The sequence below is a fragment of the Acipenser ruthenus genome, chromosome 3 (assembly GCF_902713425.1).
Source record: "Acipenser ruthenus chromosome 3, fAciRut3.2 maternal haplotype, whole genome shotgun sequence".
In the NCBI taxonomy this organism is placed as follows: Eukaryota; Metazoa; Chordata; class Actinopteri; order Acipenseriformes; family Acipenseridae; genus Acipenser; species Acipenser ruthenus.
This window is the reverse complement of record NC_081191.1, coordinates 40,760,231-40,774,954: the sequence shown is the minus strand read 5'-3', so window position 1 is coordinate 40,774,954 and position 14,724 is coordinate 40,760,231. Positions and strand designations below refer to the sequence as shown.

Sequence of the window (14,724 nt, the reverse complement as noted above, 5' to 3'; positions counted from 1 at the left end):
AGAGGGCGAGGAGAGAAGCGCTGCCAGAGGTGGGCTCCCCATCGCCGTGGCAGGGCAGGAGACCGCCTCCGGCAGCCTCAGGGGGAAGAGGCGGGCGCAAGCGCGTCTTCCTACGTGTGCACGCAAGTGCACACGTCTCGGCCTCATGGTGGGGGTCCCCGGGGGGGCGAAAGAGGGCCCCCCAAAACCAAAGCGACCGCCTCGGCGTCCCCCCTCTGCCGGCAATGAGGGCCCCGGCCCTCGTAATGCCACAGAGGGGGAGAAGAATCCATCCCCCGAGGCGGTCCGGGGCTCCGCAGAATCTGCGGAGCCCATGGATGAGGCCCCCGCCGAGAGGCCAAAGGGGGGGGGGGGGGAAACCCGCGAGGGCAGATGGAGCCCTTCGGGTACATCCCCTCCCCGTCACTAAAGAGACCTCGGAAGCCGGCCCCGATTCCACCATCGAGGGGCCGGCCGCAGGGGAGGTCGCCGAGGGGGCGCAGGAGGGGCCCCCGACACAACACCTGCCTCGGGCACCGCCTACCTCCGGAGGCGACACAGGTCCTAAAACCTGCGTTACCGAGGAGGGGGCGGCGGAACCAGCTCCCGAGGCAGCCATGGGCTCCGCAGATAACGCAGAGCCAATACAGGCGACCTCTGCCGAGGGGCCAGAGGGGGGGGAAGAACCACCCCTCCCACTAAAAGAACTGCCTCTGGCTCCCGTCTCCGGGGAGGAGGCGGATCTGGCCCCCGAGGCAAGCGTGGGCTCCGCAAACAACGCGGAGCCCATGCAAATGACCCCCGCCGAGGGGTCGGAGGGGGGAGAAGAGCCCCCCCAAGAACAAGCTCTGCCTCAGGCTTCCCTCTCTTGCGGCGACGGGGGTTCCGGCCCTCGTGCCGCCGCGGAGGGGGAGGAGGAAACACCCCCTGAGGCAGAGGCGGGCTCTGCGGAGCCCGCGCTTACATTGGACTCCGGAGCACGGAAGGGAGGGGAAGAACCAGAGAGGGCAGAAGGTGGTGCCCTCATGGTAGATCCCCTCCCCGAAGTGCAACGGGGCCAAAAAAACGGTCTCCGACCCAGCATCGAGGGACCGGTTCCAGTCACCGAGGGGGCGCGGGAGGAGCCCCTGGAAGAACAACCGCCTCGGGCTTCCCTTTCCGGCGGCGACGAGGGCTCCGGCCCTTGCGCGTCCGTCGGGGGGGAAACATCGTCCGAGGCGGTCCCGGTGACTGATGCGGAGGAAGGGGAAGGACCCGAAAGGGTGTATCCCCTTTCTCTAGGGGAGGGAGGGGAAGGACCCGAGAGGGTGGATCCCCTTCCTTCGAGGAAAGAGGACGGGCCTGAGACCGTGCCTCGGACCTCAAAGGAGGGACCCAGAGCGGGGACCAAACCATCTGGCTCGGCGGCGTACGCCGAGCGCCCGTCTGCGCCCCCGAAATCCAGACCCCGCGAGGGTCCCTCCGCCGGTCTCTCCTGCCGCGTCCCCTGGGGGTGGGGCGCAGGGAGGACCGGTGAAGCTCAAAATAAGGCGCAACGCGCTCACCCACCAACGTGAGTGCGTTGTGCTTTACCATCGCGAGGGGGGCGATGGAGAGCTGAGGGAGAGGGAGGAGGATACCGAGTCCACGGGCAGCGTGGGCTCGGAGGTTCCGTCCGTATCTCTCCCTGACATCCCTGCAGCGGATCTCCTGGAGTTCTTGGAGGCCACCATCCACCGCAGGGACAAGGTACAGCTGGCCCTGGACAAATGGGGGGACTTCCAGAGGATCCTAACCTCTGTGAGGTCCTTCCTCAGGGCCAGCCACGCCAACAAAACTTCGGGCTCGAACGTGCACATTCGGGCCCGAAAGTTACACGACCAGTTGGTGAGCTTCAGGAGAACTCAGGATCTCCCGTGAGCGTCACTGACAACTCCTGACAGAAGATCATGTATCACATCGGTACCGTGAACGTCAACGGGTGTAGGGACCCTTTCTGCAGGGCCCAGGTAATCTCCTTCCTGAAAAAAGGGGGTTACTCTGTGTGCTTCCTGCAGGAAACCCACACGACTCCAGAGACGGAAGCCAACTGGCTTCTGGAGTGGGGGGGGAGAGTGTCGTTCAGCCATCTCACCGGCACCTCCTGTGGGGTGGCGACGCTCTTCTCCGGGTCCTTTCTTCCCACGGTACTCGATGTGGTAGACGTCGAGCCGGGCCGTCTGTTACACCACCGGATCCGGGACGGCGACAGTATCGTTCACCTGGTGAACGTGTACGCGCCGTCCACGGGTCCGGCGAGGGTCCAGTTCTTTCGCCGGATGTCGACCTACATGAACAACATCAGCGCCGACGAGTGCGTGGTCCTCGGGGGTGATTTCAACTGCACCCTCGAGGCCGCGGACAGGGTGGGGGGTCAAGAACACTACCCTCTCTCGTCGGCAGCTCTGAGAGAGCTGACCGCTCAGCTCTCTCTGGTCGACATCTGGCGTTGGCATCACCCGGACGTCCCCGCCTTCACCTTCACCAGGGTGAGGGAGGGGCGGGTGTCTCAGTCCCGGATCGACAGGTTCTACGTCACCAGGAACCACGCTCACTGCGTTCGCTCCTCCGACATCAGGCCGGCGCCGTTCACGGACCACAACCTGGTGGCCGTGGCGGTGGCCCTGGTGCCAGTCGGGCACGCCTCCGCCTACTGGCACTTTAACAACGCCTTGTTGGAGGACGAGCGCTTTGAGCGGTCTTTCCGGGACTTTTGGACGGTCTGGCATGGCAGACGATCTCGCTTCCCCACGTGGCGTCTGTGGTGGGACGTGGGGAAAGCGCAGATCAAGATCTTCTGTCAGGAGTACACGAGGGGCGCGAGCAGGCGGAGGGACTCACGGATCGAGCGGCTGGAAAGGGAGCTGCTCGATCTGGAGAGCCGCCTGGCTCGCGGGGACCCACTCGAGCAGAGCGCGTACGTAGAGAAGAAGAGCACCCTGCGGGACCTGCAGCTCCAGCGGTCCCGGGGGGCGTTTGTGCGCTCGCGGATCCAGTTCCTTCAGGAGATGGACCGCGGCTCACACTTCTTCTACGCGTTGGAGAAAAAGAAGGGAGACCGCAGGAACATCACCTGCCTCCTGGCAGACGACGGCTCCCTTCTGACGGATCCGGAGAGCGTGAACGAGAGGGCCAGAGCCTTTTACTCTGACCTCTTCTCTCCGGATCCCGTCGACTCCGACGCGTGCAGGGTTCTGTGGGATGGGCTTCCCACGGTCGGCGAGGGCGTGCGGGACGAGTTCGAGGGCCAGCTGACCCTGGCCGAGCTCTCCGACGCCCTCAGTCGGATGCCCTATAACAAATCGCCGGGCATCGACGGGCTGACCGTGGAGTTCTTCAAGAAGTTTTGGGACTTGCTGGGGCCCGCCTTTGCGCGGGTCCTGGCGGAAGCCTACGAGACCGGGGAGATGCCCCTTTCGATGAGGCGGGCGGTGATCACGCTCCTGCCCAAGAAGGGGGATCTCCGCTGCCTGAAGAACTGGCGCCCGGTCTCGCTGCTATGCACGGACTATAAAATCGTGGCCAAGGCCGCCTGTCCTACACGGTCCCGAACCGGACGATTTTCGATAACATCTTTCTGGTTCGGGACCTCCTGCACTACTGCAGGGGGACCGGTCGGTCAGTCGCCTTCTTGTCTCTCGACCAAGAGAAGGCGTTCGACCGGGTGGATCACGAGTATCTCTTCGGAACCCTGCGGGCATTCGGATTCGGGCCGAGGTTCGTCGGCCTCTTCCGAATGCTGTACGCCTCTGCCGAGTGCCTTTTGAAGGTGAACTGGTCCCTGACCGCGCCCCTCGCCTTCAGGAGAGGAGTACGTCAGGGCTGCCCTCTGTCCGGACAACTGTACGCGCTGTGCATCGAGCCCTTCCTCTGCCTCCTTCGCAGGAGGCTCACGGGGATGGCGCTCGGCGCGCCGGACACGAGGGTGGTCCTGTCGGCTTACGCCGCCGACGTGCTCCTGGTGGCCTCCAATCCGGTCGATCTGGAGAGGATGCGGAGCTGCCAGAGCGTTTACTCTGCCGCGTCCTCTGCCAAGATCAACTGGACCAAATGCTCTGGGTTGCTGGTAGGCCCCTGGCGGGTGGACTCCCTCCCTGCCGCGCTCCAGCAGTTCCAGTGGAGCGCGGACGGCTTCAAATACCTGGGAGTCCACCTGAGCCCCGCGGAGACCTCGGTCGCAGCCAACTGGGTGGAGTTGGAGGACAAGGTGGCTGCGAGGCTGAGGTCGTGGTCGGGTCTGCTGAAAGTGCTTTCCTTCAGGGGACGGGCTTTAGTGATTAACCAACTGGTGGCGTCGATGCTCTGGCATCGACTCACCGTCCTGAGCCCGCCCCCTGAGTTTGTGGCCAGGGTCCAGAGGAAGCTGACGGACTTCTTCTGGGCCGGAAAGCATTGGGTCTCTGCGGGGGTGCTGAGCCTCCCTCTGGCTGAGGGAGGACAAGGGTTGGTGTGCATCAGGACTCAGGTGCACACCTTCCGCCTCCAGACCCTGCAGAGATTCCTGTACGCGGACCCGGCCCCGCAGTGGTGCGCGCTGGCCTCCCTCTTCCTGCGCCAGCTGCACCGCTTGGGCTACGACCGGCAGCTGTTCTGGCTCGACCTCCCGGGGATCCGTCTCCCCGAGCTGCCGGTCTTTTACAGGGACCTGCTCAAGACCCGGAGCATGTTCGACATCGGCCGAGACGCGGTTCCGACCGAGGGGGAGGAATTCCTTCTGGAGCCCCTGCTGCACAACCCCCATCTAGGTGCGCAGGCGTTGGAATCCCCCGCGGTGCGGAGCCTGTTGATCTCGGCCAAGGTGACCAGAGTCTGGGATCTCCTGGATCACCAACGCTCGGCGTGGCTGACTCCCGAGTCGCTGGTCGCCAGGGCGACTCGGGGGACCCTCAGAACGGCCCGCCGAGCGATCCGGGAGTGCAAAGCAGCTTTGCACCCAGACTCTGTCGGGTATCTCGAGGGGGTCCTCAGGACCGGAGAGCCATCGTCCCTCCCTACCCCCGGCTCTCCGGTCCTGCTGATCAAACCAAAGGATCGGGCTCCCCCTCAGCCTCCCCTCGAGAATCACCTGAGCAGGACCTCGCAGTTCTCCTCGACCCCCCTTCGTTCCGTGTCGAGGAGGACCCTGTACGCGATGGCGCTCCACACCCTCCACTTCCTCGCCCTCGTCTCCCGCCGAGACACCGCTTGGCGGGAGCCCCTCCGACCCCCGGAGGGCGAGAGGCCCCAGTGGGAGGCTTTGTACTCCCCGCTGGTCCCCAGAGGCGCTGGGGACCTGGGCTGGAGGGTGCTGCACGGAGCGCTCGCGTCAGGAGAGGTCCTGCGTCACTTCACCGACTCGGACCCCGCATGCCCTTTCTGCGGCGAGTCCGAGTCGGTGTTCCACATTTATTTCCTTTGCGCCAGGCTGCAGCCGTTCTTTTTGTTTTTGAAAAACCTCCTGCTGCAGTTCTGGCTGCATTTTTCCCCCACCCTTTTTGTTTTCGGGCACCCTGTTCGTGGCTCCACCAGGAAGAGGGACCTCCTGGTGAATCTGCTCCTGGCTCTTGGCAAACTTACCACCTACAAGACCAGGAAGCGTAAGATCACCGGGGAGGGTCTCTTTGACTGTGGGGCCATGTTCAGGGCCCTCCTTCGTTCCCGGGTGGCGTTGGAGCACGCCGACGCGGAGTCCACTGGCAACATGACGGCTTTTGTCGACCAGTGGGCTCTGGGTGGCGTGCTCTGCACCACCCCCCCCTTTGTTTTGAATATTTAATTTTGAAAAAAACTGGCTTAGTTAACGGCCGTTTTTTGTTGGCACCCCCTTTTTGATTAGGGGGTGCCAAACTGAATCTTTTCACCGGCTGCCAATAGGCAGCCGACGCAGTTTTCTACCGGCCCTTAAATAGCCTGTACCCTTGAGCAAGGTAATTTACCTAGATTGCTCCAGTAAAAACCCAACTGTATTAATGGGTAATTGTATGTAAAAAAATATTGTAATTGTATATAAAAATAATGTGATATCTTGTAACAATTGTAAGGTCGCCCTGGATAAGGGCATCTGCTAAGAAATAATAATAATAATAAAAACTACAAACATTTGTAAGTTTACCTAAACTAATATTAGGTAGTCCAAGGTCAGTGTTAATCAGGGTCTGTGAAACTAGAGGTTTATGTTTTAAAGTCTTAGTTAAAGACTTTAACTAAGACTTAAAACATTTATCTTTTCTTTCTTTACGGTCACATCTTATACTTTAACATACATATACATAAAACTTTAACTTAAAATTGTATGTATATGTATGTTAAGTATAAGATGTGACTGGAGAGAAAGTTTAATAGATTCATTTGTTTTTGTATTTTTTTCAGTACAGTATTATTTTTTGTTATGCCATTAGGACTCCAACAGACACCTTTTTATTATGTGTTGTGCTTTTGTGAAACAGTATCTGTTACTTAAAAATGTCTATTTGACATTTAATGGAAAAAGACACTCCATAGCTCAGCTTACACTAAGAGGAGAGATATGTACTACAGATTCTATGTTACCTGTGAATTATATAAAATGTTGCCTCAGTATCTTTATTTTTTTATTTGTCTCCTGTGTGTTAAAACCTTGAAGTAATATCACAATGTAGGGACCCAGAAGAAATCAAAACCAGCCTGAGTATGTAGATGTAACAGCGAAGTTTATTGTACAGAATTCTGGAGAGAAGTAAAGCAGCCTGTATGGTCTGTGTGGTCCAGTGGTTAAAGAAAAGGGCTTGTAACCAGGAGGTCCCCCGTTCAAATCCCACCTCAGCCACTGACTCATTGTGTGACCCTGAGCAAGTCACTTAACCTCCTTGTGCTCCGTCTTTTGGGTGAGACGTAGTTGTAAGTGACTCTGCAGCTGATGCATAGTTCACACACCCTAGTCTCTGTAAGTCGCCTTGGATAAAGGCGTCTGCTAAATAAAAAAAAAAAAAAAAAAAAATTTGTCCCGTGAAGCTTCTGGGCCGTTTTATTTATACAGCTGTTTATTGCACAGAATGGGAAATTAAAGGTGGGTACAGTGAGTTTTTCCAACAGTGTTATGTTATCCTCGACTATTTGTATTACATGTATATAATTATATGTATTTGCACCTTCGGAACTGACTGTTCCAGGAGCTTTTTGGTGATAAAAATAAAGGTTCTGGGCCAGAATGGGTTAATGATTAATAACGCCTGAGCACGTTAATAATCAGTTCTCATTGCTAAAATATTCATTTTTTAATGCAATTGAATTAAATAAAGTGCCATTCCATCTCGTTCCAGTTTTTACCTCCTATCCCTTCAGTATTTAGCTGTTCTGAAACATTAAAATCAACCTGATTTGGTATTTAAGCATGTTTTAAAGACAGGCAGCTAACTATGGCCATACTGAGGTGATCCTTTGTATCTGGCAACATGATGTCTACTGCATGCTTTGAAAATAAAATAATAAAATGAAAGACAACTTCAACCAGTCAAGGTTTGTTACTGTGTATTCCACAAGCTGTTCTTATCACGTTTGTGTCAAATTACTGAAAGGTCTTTTTAGACCCGAAGCATTGAAGTTTCTTTTTGATTTCTTAATAAATTCCATTATTTACGTTGACCGACAACTAAAGTGTTTTATTTCTTCTTGTTATTTTCTGCTTTCTTTCCAGGTGTACAGTTATTTTATGTGATCAGTTATGTGTATTAATTAAGCAACAGAACCCTGATCAGAGGGCATTACTAGCAGACTGTGTCTGGAAGGTAAAAGCTGCTACCGTACAGACTCGAGGTAATGCCCAAGACCAGGCAGTTATTGTGATTAGAAGCTGGTAAACAGTGCTTTTAATGTTATTTTAAACATCTCTAATTTAAACATGTGTTTATCTTTTCAAAACATGATGTTATAGCTGTAGTTCTGAGGTAATTACTCCGTGGTCTTTCCAGCCATGTATCGAGCAAGTTTATAATTTACCCTGTAAAATTGCTACGAAAATAGCAGCAAAATAAGGAGGAAAAAACGGTTTTCCAACTAATGCAGATTCTGCTGCGTAAAGGTCCGGTGGTTAAAGAAAAGGGCTTTTCTAGGAGGTCCCCGGTTCAAATACCAGCTTACTCACTGTGTGGCCTAGAGCAAGTCACTTAACCTTCTTGTGCTCCATCTTTCGGGTGAGATGTTGTTGTAAGTGACTCTGCAGCTGATGCATAGTTCACACACCCTAGGCTCTGTAAGTCGCCTTGGATAAAGGCAGCTGCTAAATAAAAAATAATAATAATAATAATAATAATAATAATAATAATAATAATAATAAAAGGGGTTTCCCTGTGGCGTTGGATGTCGTCATAGCCTAATTTGCATGTCACAAAGTTTTCGGCTTACTCGCATTAAATATATATGCGCTAGATGATTTTCCATTACATTTTTACCAAGTGAAAACTTGTCAGCCCCTATTCCTATCGTGAAGTAGTGGTATGTTTTTTTTTTAAAAAGAACTCAGTTTCTTGCGGTGATGGACCCCTATATAGAAAACCCCCTTTCAGAATGCTTCTGTTTGGAAGACTCATTTTGCTGTTGCTATGCCAGCTATCACCGCTGTTAAAATTATTAAACAGAGACAGTGGCAACCAAGACTAACCCTGCTTCAATTGTAATTATAATTCTAATTGACCCCAGGTCAGATATACACAAGCTGCAATTGACCCATAGGGTCCATTTAATTGGATTAATTTAATTTTGAGCCTGACTTAAAAAAATGAAAAAAAAAAAGAAAATGCTGTAAAAATTGAGCATCTTGACTTCAAAGGAGCGTCATTGCTTTTTTTAAAAATCTATACTTGTTACAAAAAATAAATGAGAAATGTCAATTCTTTTACATCTTTATAAATAAAATAACTACTAAAAATCTTCTTCCACATGCGCTTAGCTTGTTAGAAAAAAATACATTATTTAACATTTTCTTTCATAAAATAGCAGTAAAATAGAATAAATAAAAAGTTGAACTTAAAACATGGAAGCAAATCAAGGGACTTTTGCCATCATTATATGGATAGTGGATACACACCATCTACTATAGGTAATGCAAATGTTAAAACAAAATAATAATGGAATATTACAGCATTATGCAGTCATTATGCAGGCAACATCATACTCATTTAATAGTGTTAGAAATAACTGTTTCTTCTCTGCTCCCCGTCTCTGCTTTTCTCTGACGTTATTTTTTACGATCCCTTGGGCCAAGCACATTCGCATTAGACAGTTTGACGTCACTTGAATGCCTAAGTAAGGGCATTAGAATTAGAAATGCTCTTGATGCAGTTTTCCATGCAAATGTCAAAATACCATGTCGCAGCAAGCAAACAATAAAACTACCTCTGCTGAGTGAACTTGTCATGCGAGTAACAAGTCGAATAAAACAGTTTTCCATACCATTTTTTGGGGCAAATTTGCTTGTGGGCATATGTTTTAGCGTGTTAAATAGTTGGATGGAAAAAAGGGCTATAGAGAGATACCATGTATATATTTTCACTTTTGGTGAAGTCTAAGGGATTATTTTAAACCTAAGAGTACGTTGAACACTGCATCAGCCAATTCCTTGTCATTATCCACAAGTAAAGGCCTGCTAGTGTAAACACACAATATCATAATTTTGATTCAATGCATTAGTACGTCACAGCTCTAGCCTAAGGCTATTTAAAAATCAAAGCAAGGATCTTGGATTACAAAACTGTGGCCCTCCAACCTGTCCATCCATCCCCACAATCTGCTAATTAGGTCCACCACTGTCATTCATTTTTACTATTTTTGAATATTCCAAATGTATTTGCAATAATTGTGAACTATAATGCCTGAATTAACCCTGGTCCAAGAATAACATGGACTTTATTATTTTACACCTGAGTACCCTGTGGCTCTTTTTGAAAAAGATATAATGACAAGGTCTGAGACTCCATTTTAGGCCCCTCGCAGTACCATTGCACTGCAATAAAATACCAGTGTGTATTGGTTCATACAATGCAAAACAATTTGTATGACAAAACATGAAAAACTTTCCCATTGTGGTACCATTCTACAAATGGCAGCCTGATACCATTGTCACTGCCCTTGTACTAGCTTTGCCTCTTATTACAAAACAGCCACCATGCCGTTGTAGTGTCATTGCACTGTTATTGAAGATCACTGGTGAAACAGGAAAAAAAAGTGAGAGTGTTTGTTTGCGAAAACAAACTTGATTAAGTGCTGAACCTAGCTCAACTGGGATATATGCTTTGATCCTGGATATCCCTGTGCAGGGGATTAATTCTTATTGACTTCTTTATTGCAGGACATAAATGCTTCAATGACAAACAGTACAGTGACAAGTAAACCGCCTGTGACGCTGAGATTGGTGGTTCCTGGAAGCCAGTGTGGCTCATTAATAGGAAAAGGAGGGTCCAAGATCAAGGAAATCAGAGAGGTAAGTCAAACTTCCATCTTTTCCATATATTGTATATATATATATATATATTTGTCATTTTTAGGTCAAAGAGCCAGTATATATATATATATATATATATATATATATATATATATATATATATATATATACTCCCTGCACTCTGAGTGGCTGAGCTAGAGGGATATAATCCGTAGTATATGCCCTTAGAATATTTGTAACTGCATCTCAAAAACAAATCAAACAATACCACTCCACCAGTTTTTTTTAAATGATTTTGGAAGGATGGGGAGAGAAGGCTCAAGAGGATAACCTCATAATGCTTTCATAATCAAAAGTAATGAAAATGGTTTGCAAGTCTCTATTTCAATTAAGCTACAAAAAATCATAACAACCCCATAGACACCTTAAAATCCAACTACTAACAGAGAATGTATATTCCAAACTGCCCGCCAAGTCACTGAAGTAATATATATATATATATATATATATATATATATATATATATATATATATATATATATATATATATATATATTGAAATGTCTCAGTGAGTAAAATATCTGGTATACTTGCAGGCCATTAGGAAAAAAAATAATCAGTAACATGACTGAAAAATGAGTATTGACACAGGTTTGAGCTGTCACTACACAAATCATTCAATTATCAATTAGGTCAACAACAGCAGTTATTGTCCAATGTTGGTTTACAAAGCAGGGAATTTATGTCTGTGACTGGTCATCGAAGTTACTGGACCGTCAACAAAGAGCAACAGGAAAACTGTCCACGCACTTTTATCTGCCACAGGAGACACACTTCAATCACCATCTTAAGCAATATATATATATCATCTTCATTTTGTATAGTGCCTAATACAAGCATCTCAAAGTGCTGTACAGTTTAGAACAATAATACTAAAAACAACGAAACAAAGTACAAAACAGCAAATACATATCATATAGTTACAAATAAAACAGATTATAAAAATAAAACATTGCACAGTGACATAAGCCTAACCATGATGAAATGCCTGTACATAGAGATGCGTTTTTAGTTTGTTTTTTAAAAGCATCAACAGTATTAGCGTCCTTGATCACCTGCAGATTATTCCAAAGCCTAGGCGCATAACAGCAAAAAGCCCTGTCACCCATAGAACAAAGCTTAGCCTTTGGAATCCTTAACAGACCCGAATTTGCAGAGCGAAGGTTACGATTGGGAAGGTACCTCATTAACAATTCAGAAATGTAATTTGGGGCCAAACCATTTACACCCTTATAAGTAAACACTAAAATGTTTAAATCAATCCTGTTCTTAACCAGCAACCAATGCAGAGAGGCAAGAACTGGTGTAATATGAGCACCCAATTTGGAGCCAGTGAAATGCGAGTGGCAGAGTTCTGAATGTATTGCAGCCTGCCATAGCAACCTTGGGTGTACCGGCAAGCAGAGCATTACAATAATCGAGCCGGGAAGAAACAAAGCCACTCTGCATCGGGCATGGACAACAGAGGGGCAGACGGGCTATGTTCCGGAGAGGAAAAAAGGACACCTTCAAGACATTACGGATATGAGACTCGAAGGTTAAACTAGGGTCGAAAACCGCACCCAGATTCCTAACTTCAGAACCATATCTAACTTCGAGCCTGTCAATCACCATACTAAAACAATCAATGTTTCTCAGTTGTTGAGGAGAGCCAAGCAGCATTACTTCTGTTTTGTTGCGATTTAGCTGCAAAAGAAATTGCAGCATCTATACTTTAATCTCAGACAAAACAGTTATTAAGTACCGAGACAGCCATGTTTGTATTGGGTGTAGTATGAATATACTAGTCATCTGCGTATGAGTGAAAGTGCACACCACGATGACGTATAATCTGTCCAAGTGGCAACAAATAGATGTTAAAAAGAAAGGGTCCTAAAATGGAGCCCTCTGGCACACCTGTAAATACTGAACTAGGGTTGGATGTATAACCGCCCATAGAAACACACTGTTTGCGATCTGACAAATATGATCTAAACCACTGTAAAACAGTGCCAGCAATACGCACACAACATTCCAAACGATTGATTAGAATGGAGTGGTTTACAGTGTCAAAAGCAGCACTAACAAGACCAAAATGATCAGTGCACCTGAATCAGCGGCCATGAACAGATCATTAACAACCTTAACAAGGGCTGTGTCAGTGCTCTTGTCGTGATCTAAAACCTGACTGCAAGGGTTCACAGATGTCACATTTCATGAGATGACTCTGTAACTGATGAGCCACCACACATTCCAAAACCGTGGACAGAAATGACAGATTGGAAATAGACCTATAATTACAGAGAACATCTGGATCGAGATTAGTTTTTTTTAGCAAAGGCATATTTAAATGCTAACAGAACTACTCCAGTACTCAGTGAGTTATTGACAATGTCAGTCACCGAGCTGAGAACTGGGAATTGAGACACAATAAGTGATATTGGTGCTGGATCCAAAAAACAAGACGTCAGTTTCATTTTAGTGACTATTTCAATCAAGCTAGAAGTAAGTAGGACAAGTAAGTACATGTAAAAACTGATGTGGCAGATGACAGGACAGCATGTAGAACACAGCATTACAGTTGATATATATATGTGTGTGTGTGTGTGTGTGTGTGTGTGTGTGTGTGTGTGTGTGTGTGTTGAATACCACGCCACCTTCGCAATAAGGAAAAACATCTCCATTTATTTATGTTTTTATTTTGTTTTATTTAGTCTGACAATTCACTAATGGTGAAAATAGAATGCCTTTAAAAGGTGGACATTGTGCTAAATTGTAGAATTTTTTTTGTTTATTTTTTACTGCTTTTCAGGTAAGCATTTAAATATTTAGAAACATTTGTTGTATAATAAATCTAGAGAAAATTATCAATTTTTAATATGACAGAGTTTTATTTTTTGCTTTAATACATACAGTAGTGGGTCCTATTTTTGTACGTGACTAAGGGGTTTAAATGTGCATAAGCTGTCTTTTTAGTCGTTTAGACGGGTGACATGTGCAGTTTTCAAATGTGTAAGTTTAGGTGCTTCCAGGGATTTAGTCGTCCGTCTATTTTAAGTTTTTCACAGCTAGTTAAATTATCTGACATACCCCTACGTTTGATTTCGAAGTAGTTGCACATCTAGTATTAGGCTTTTAGGACTTTCCGAGTTACACCTGCTTCTACTCCCTTTTGAGCTGTCTCATAGCAGAAGTTGAAGTTGTCACATGGTATGTAGTATGTAGTGGGCGGTATGGCAGTTGTATAAACAAGGATGTAAATCTTAAAACTGTGTTTTCATTAATAACCAACAGAAATGCATTATTGTCACGCTAATTTGAAAATAATATGTGCAATGTTAAAATTCTATTGCACTTTAGCGTCCATTTAAATGGGGTATTTAACGTGATAATGATATGTGAGATGTCTTGTTTCGAATAGCATTTTGTAGTAGTACTACCTGTACTTTAATGCACTTCTTATTAAGTGTTTCTGGGTTACCTGCAAACACCTCTGCACCTTCTTCTACCTCATATAAAAATCCTTCACACCCTATAACAATCACCAAATGCAGCACACTTACTGGTCAGCATTGTTACATATATGAAGAAGCACATGCACAATCACTGCTGGAATTGCATTTACAGTCAAGGTTTACCTGGACCAAGGACATCATGTCAACAAATCTCTCATTCTCTAACTGACCTGCATGGTTGATTCTCTTGTTGTCTGTGATTAACAACAAAGGGGGCAAAATATTCACCCGTTGTATTTATTAAGATTGGATTGGAAGCATGTCCTACAGCTAGTCGATGAATGACAGACATACCATTGTTAAAACCACTTCCCAGGGGTATGATATTATGACCTGTGATAGTTGGATCCAATTTAAAATCCGTAAGTATCCTACTGAATGCTCTTAGAATATTTGCAGAGGCCTTACACATACACTTTTCTGCTTTCTGAGGTAAACTATTAATAATAAGATATGCACTGTGAATCTGATGGGGGACCTACTAAATAAATGAATACGTTGTAACCTTTATTATGAAATGCAGACATACACCATTCTGGATCCCAATCTCTGCAACAATCTGACAGGTGCAAAAGCAGGTGTATATGAATGACACTTTTTCTAAGTCATAGAGCATTTCAATTTTTTAACACATATTTTAAGAGCATGCTTTACTGACATAACTACTGTCTGTCATTTTATCTGCCAATAAGAAATTAATGGTATAAACAAGGAGGAACCAATGACACAATGTTTGTGTACAAACTGTGAAAGCAAGGGGATTGAATAAAAAGTCAAAAT

At 47.1% G+C, this 14,724-nt stretch overlaps 1 protein-coding gene across 15 annotated transcripts in view; it reads left to right on the top strand.

Moving 5' to 3' along the window:
• Positions 1–14,724, top strand: part of LOC117394800 (poly(rC)-binding protein 3-like) — a 407,378-nt gene that overhangs the window by 349,042 nt on the left and 43,612 nt on the right. For all 15 annotated transcript variants that reach the window (XM_059012934.1, XM_059012930.1, XM_034920769.2 and 12 more), the window contains one exon: positions 10,298–10,429. In XM_059012934.1, coding sequence (XP_058868917.1) covers positions 10,298–10,429 — 132 coding nt within the window. The remainder of the gene's footprint in view (positions 1–10,297; positions 10,430–14,724) is intronic.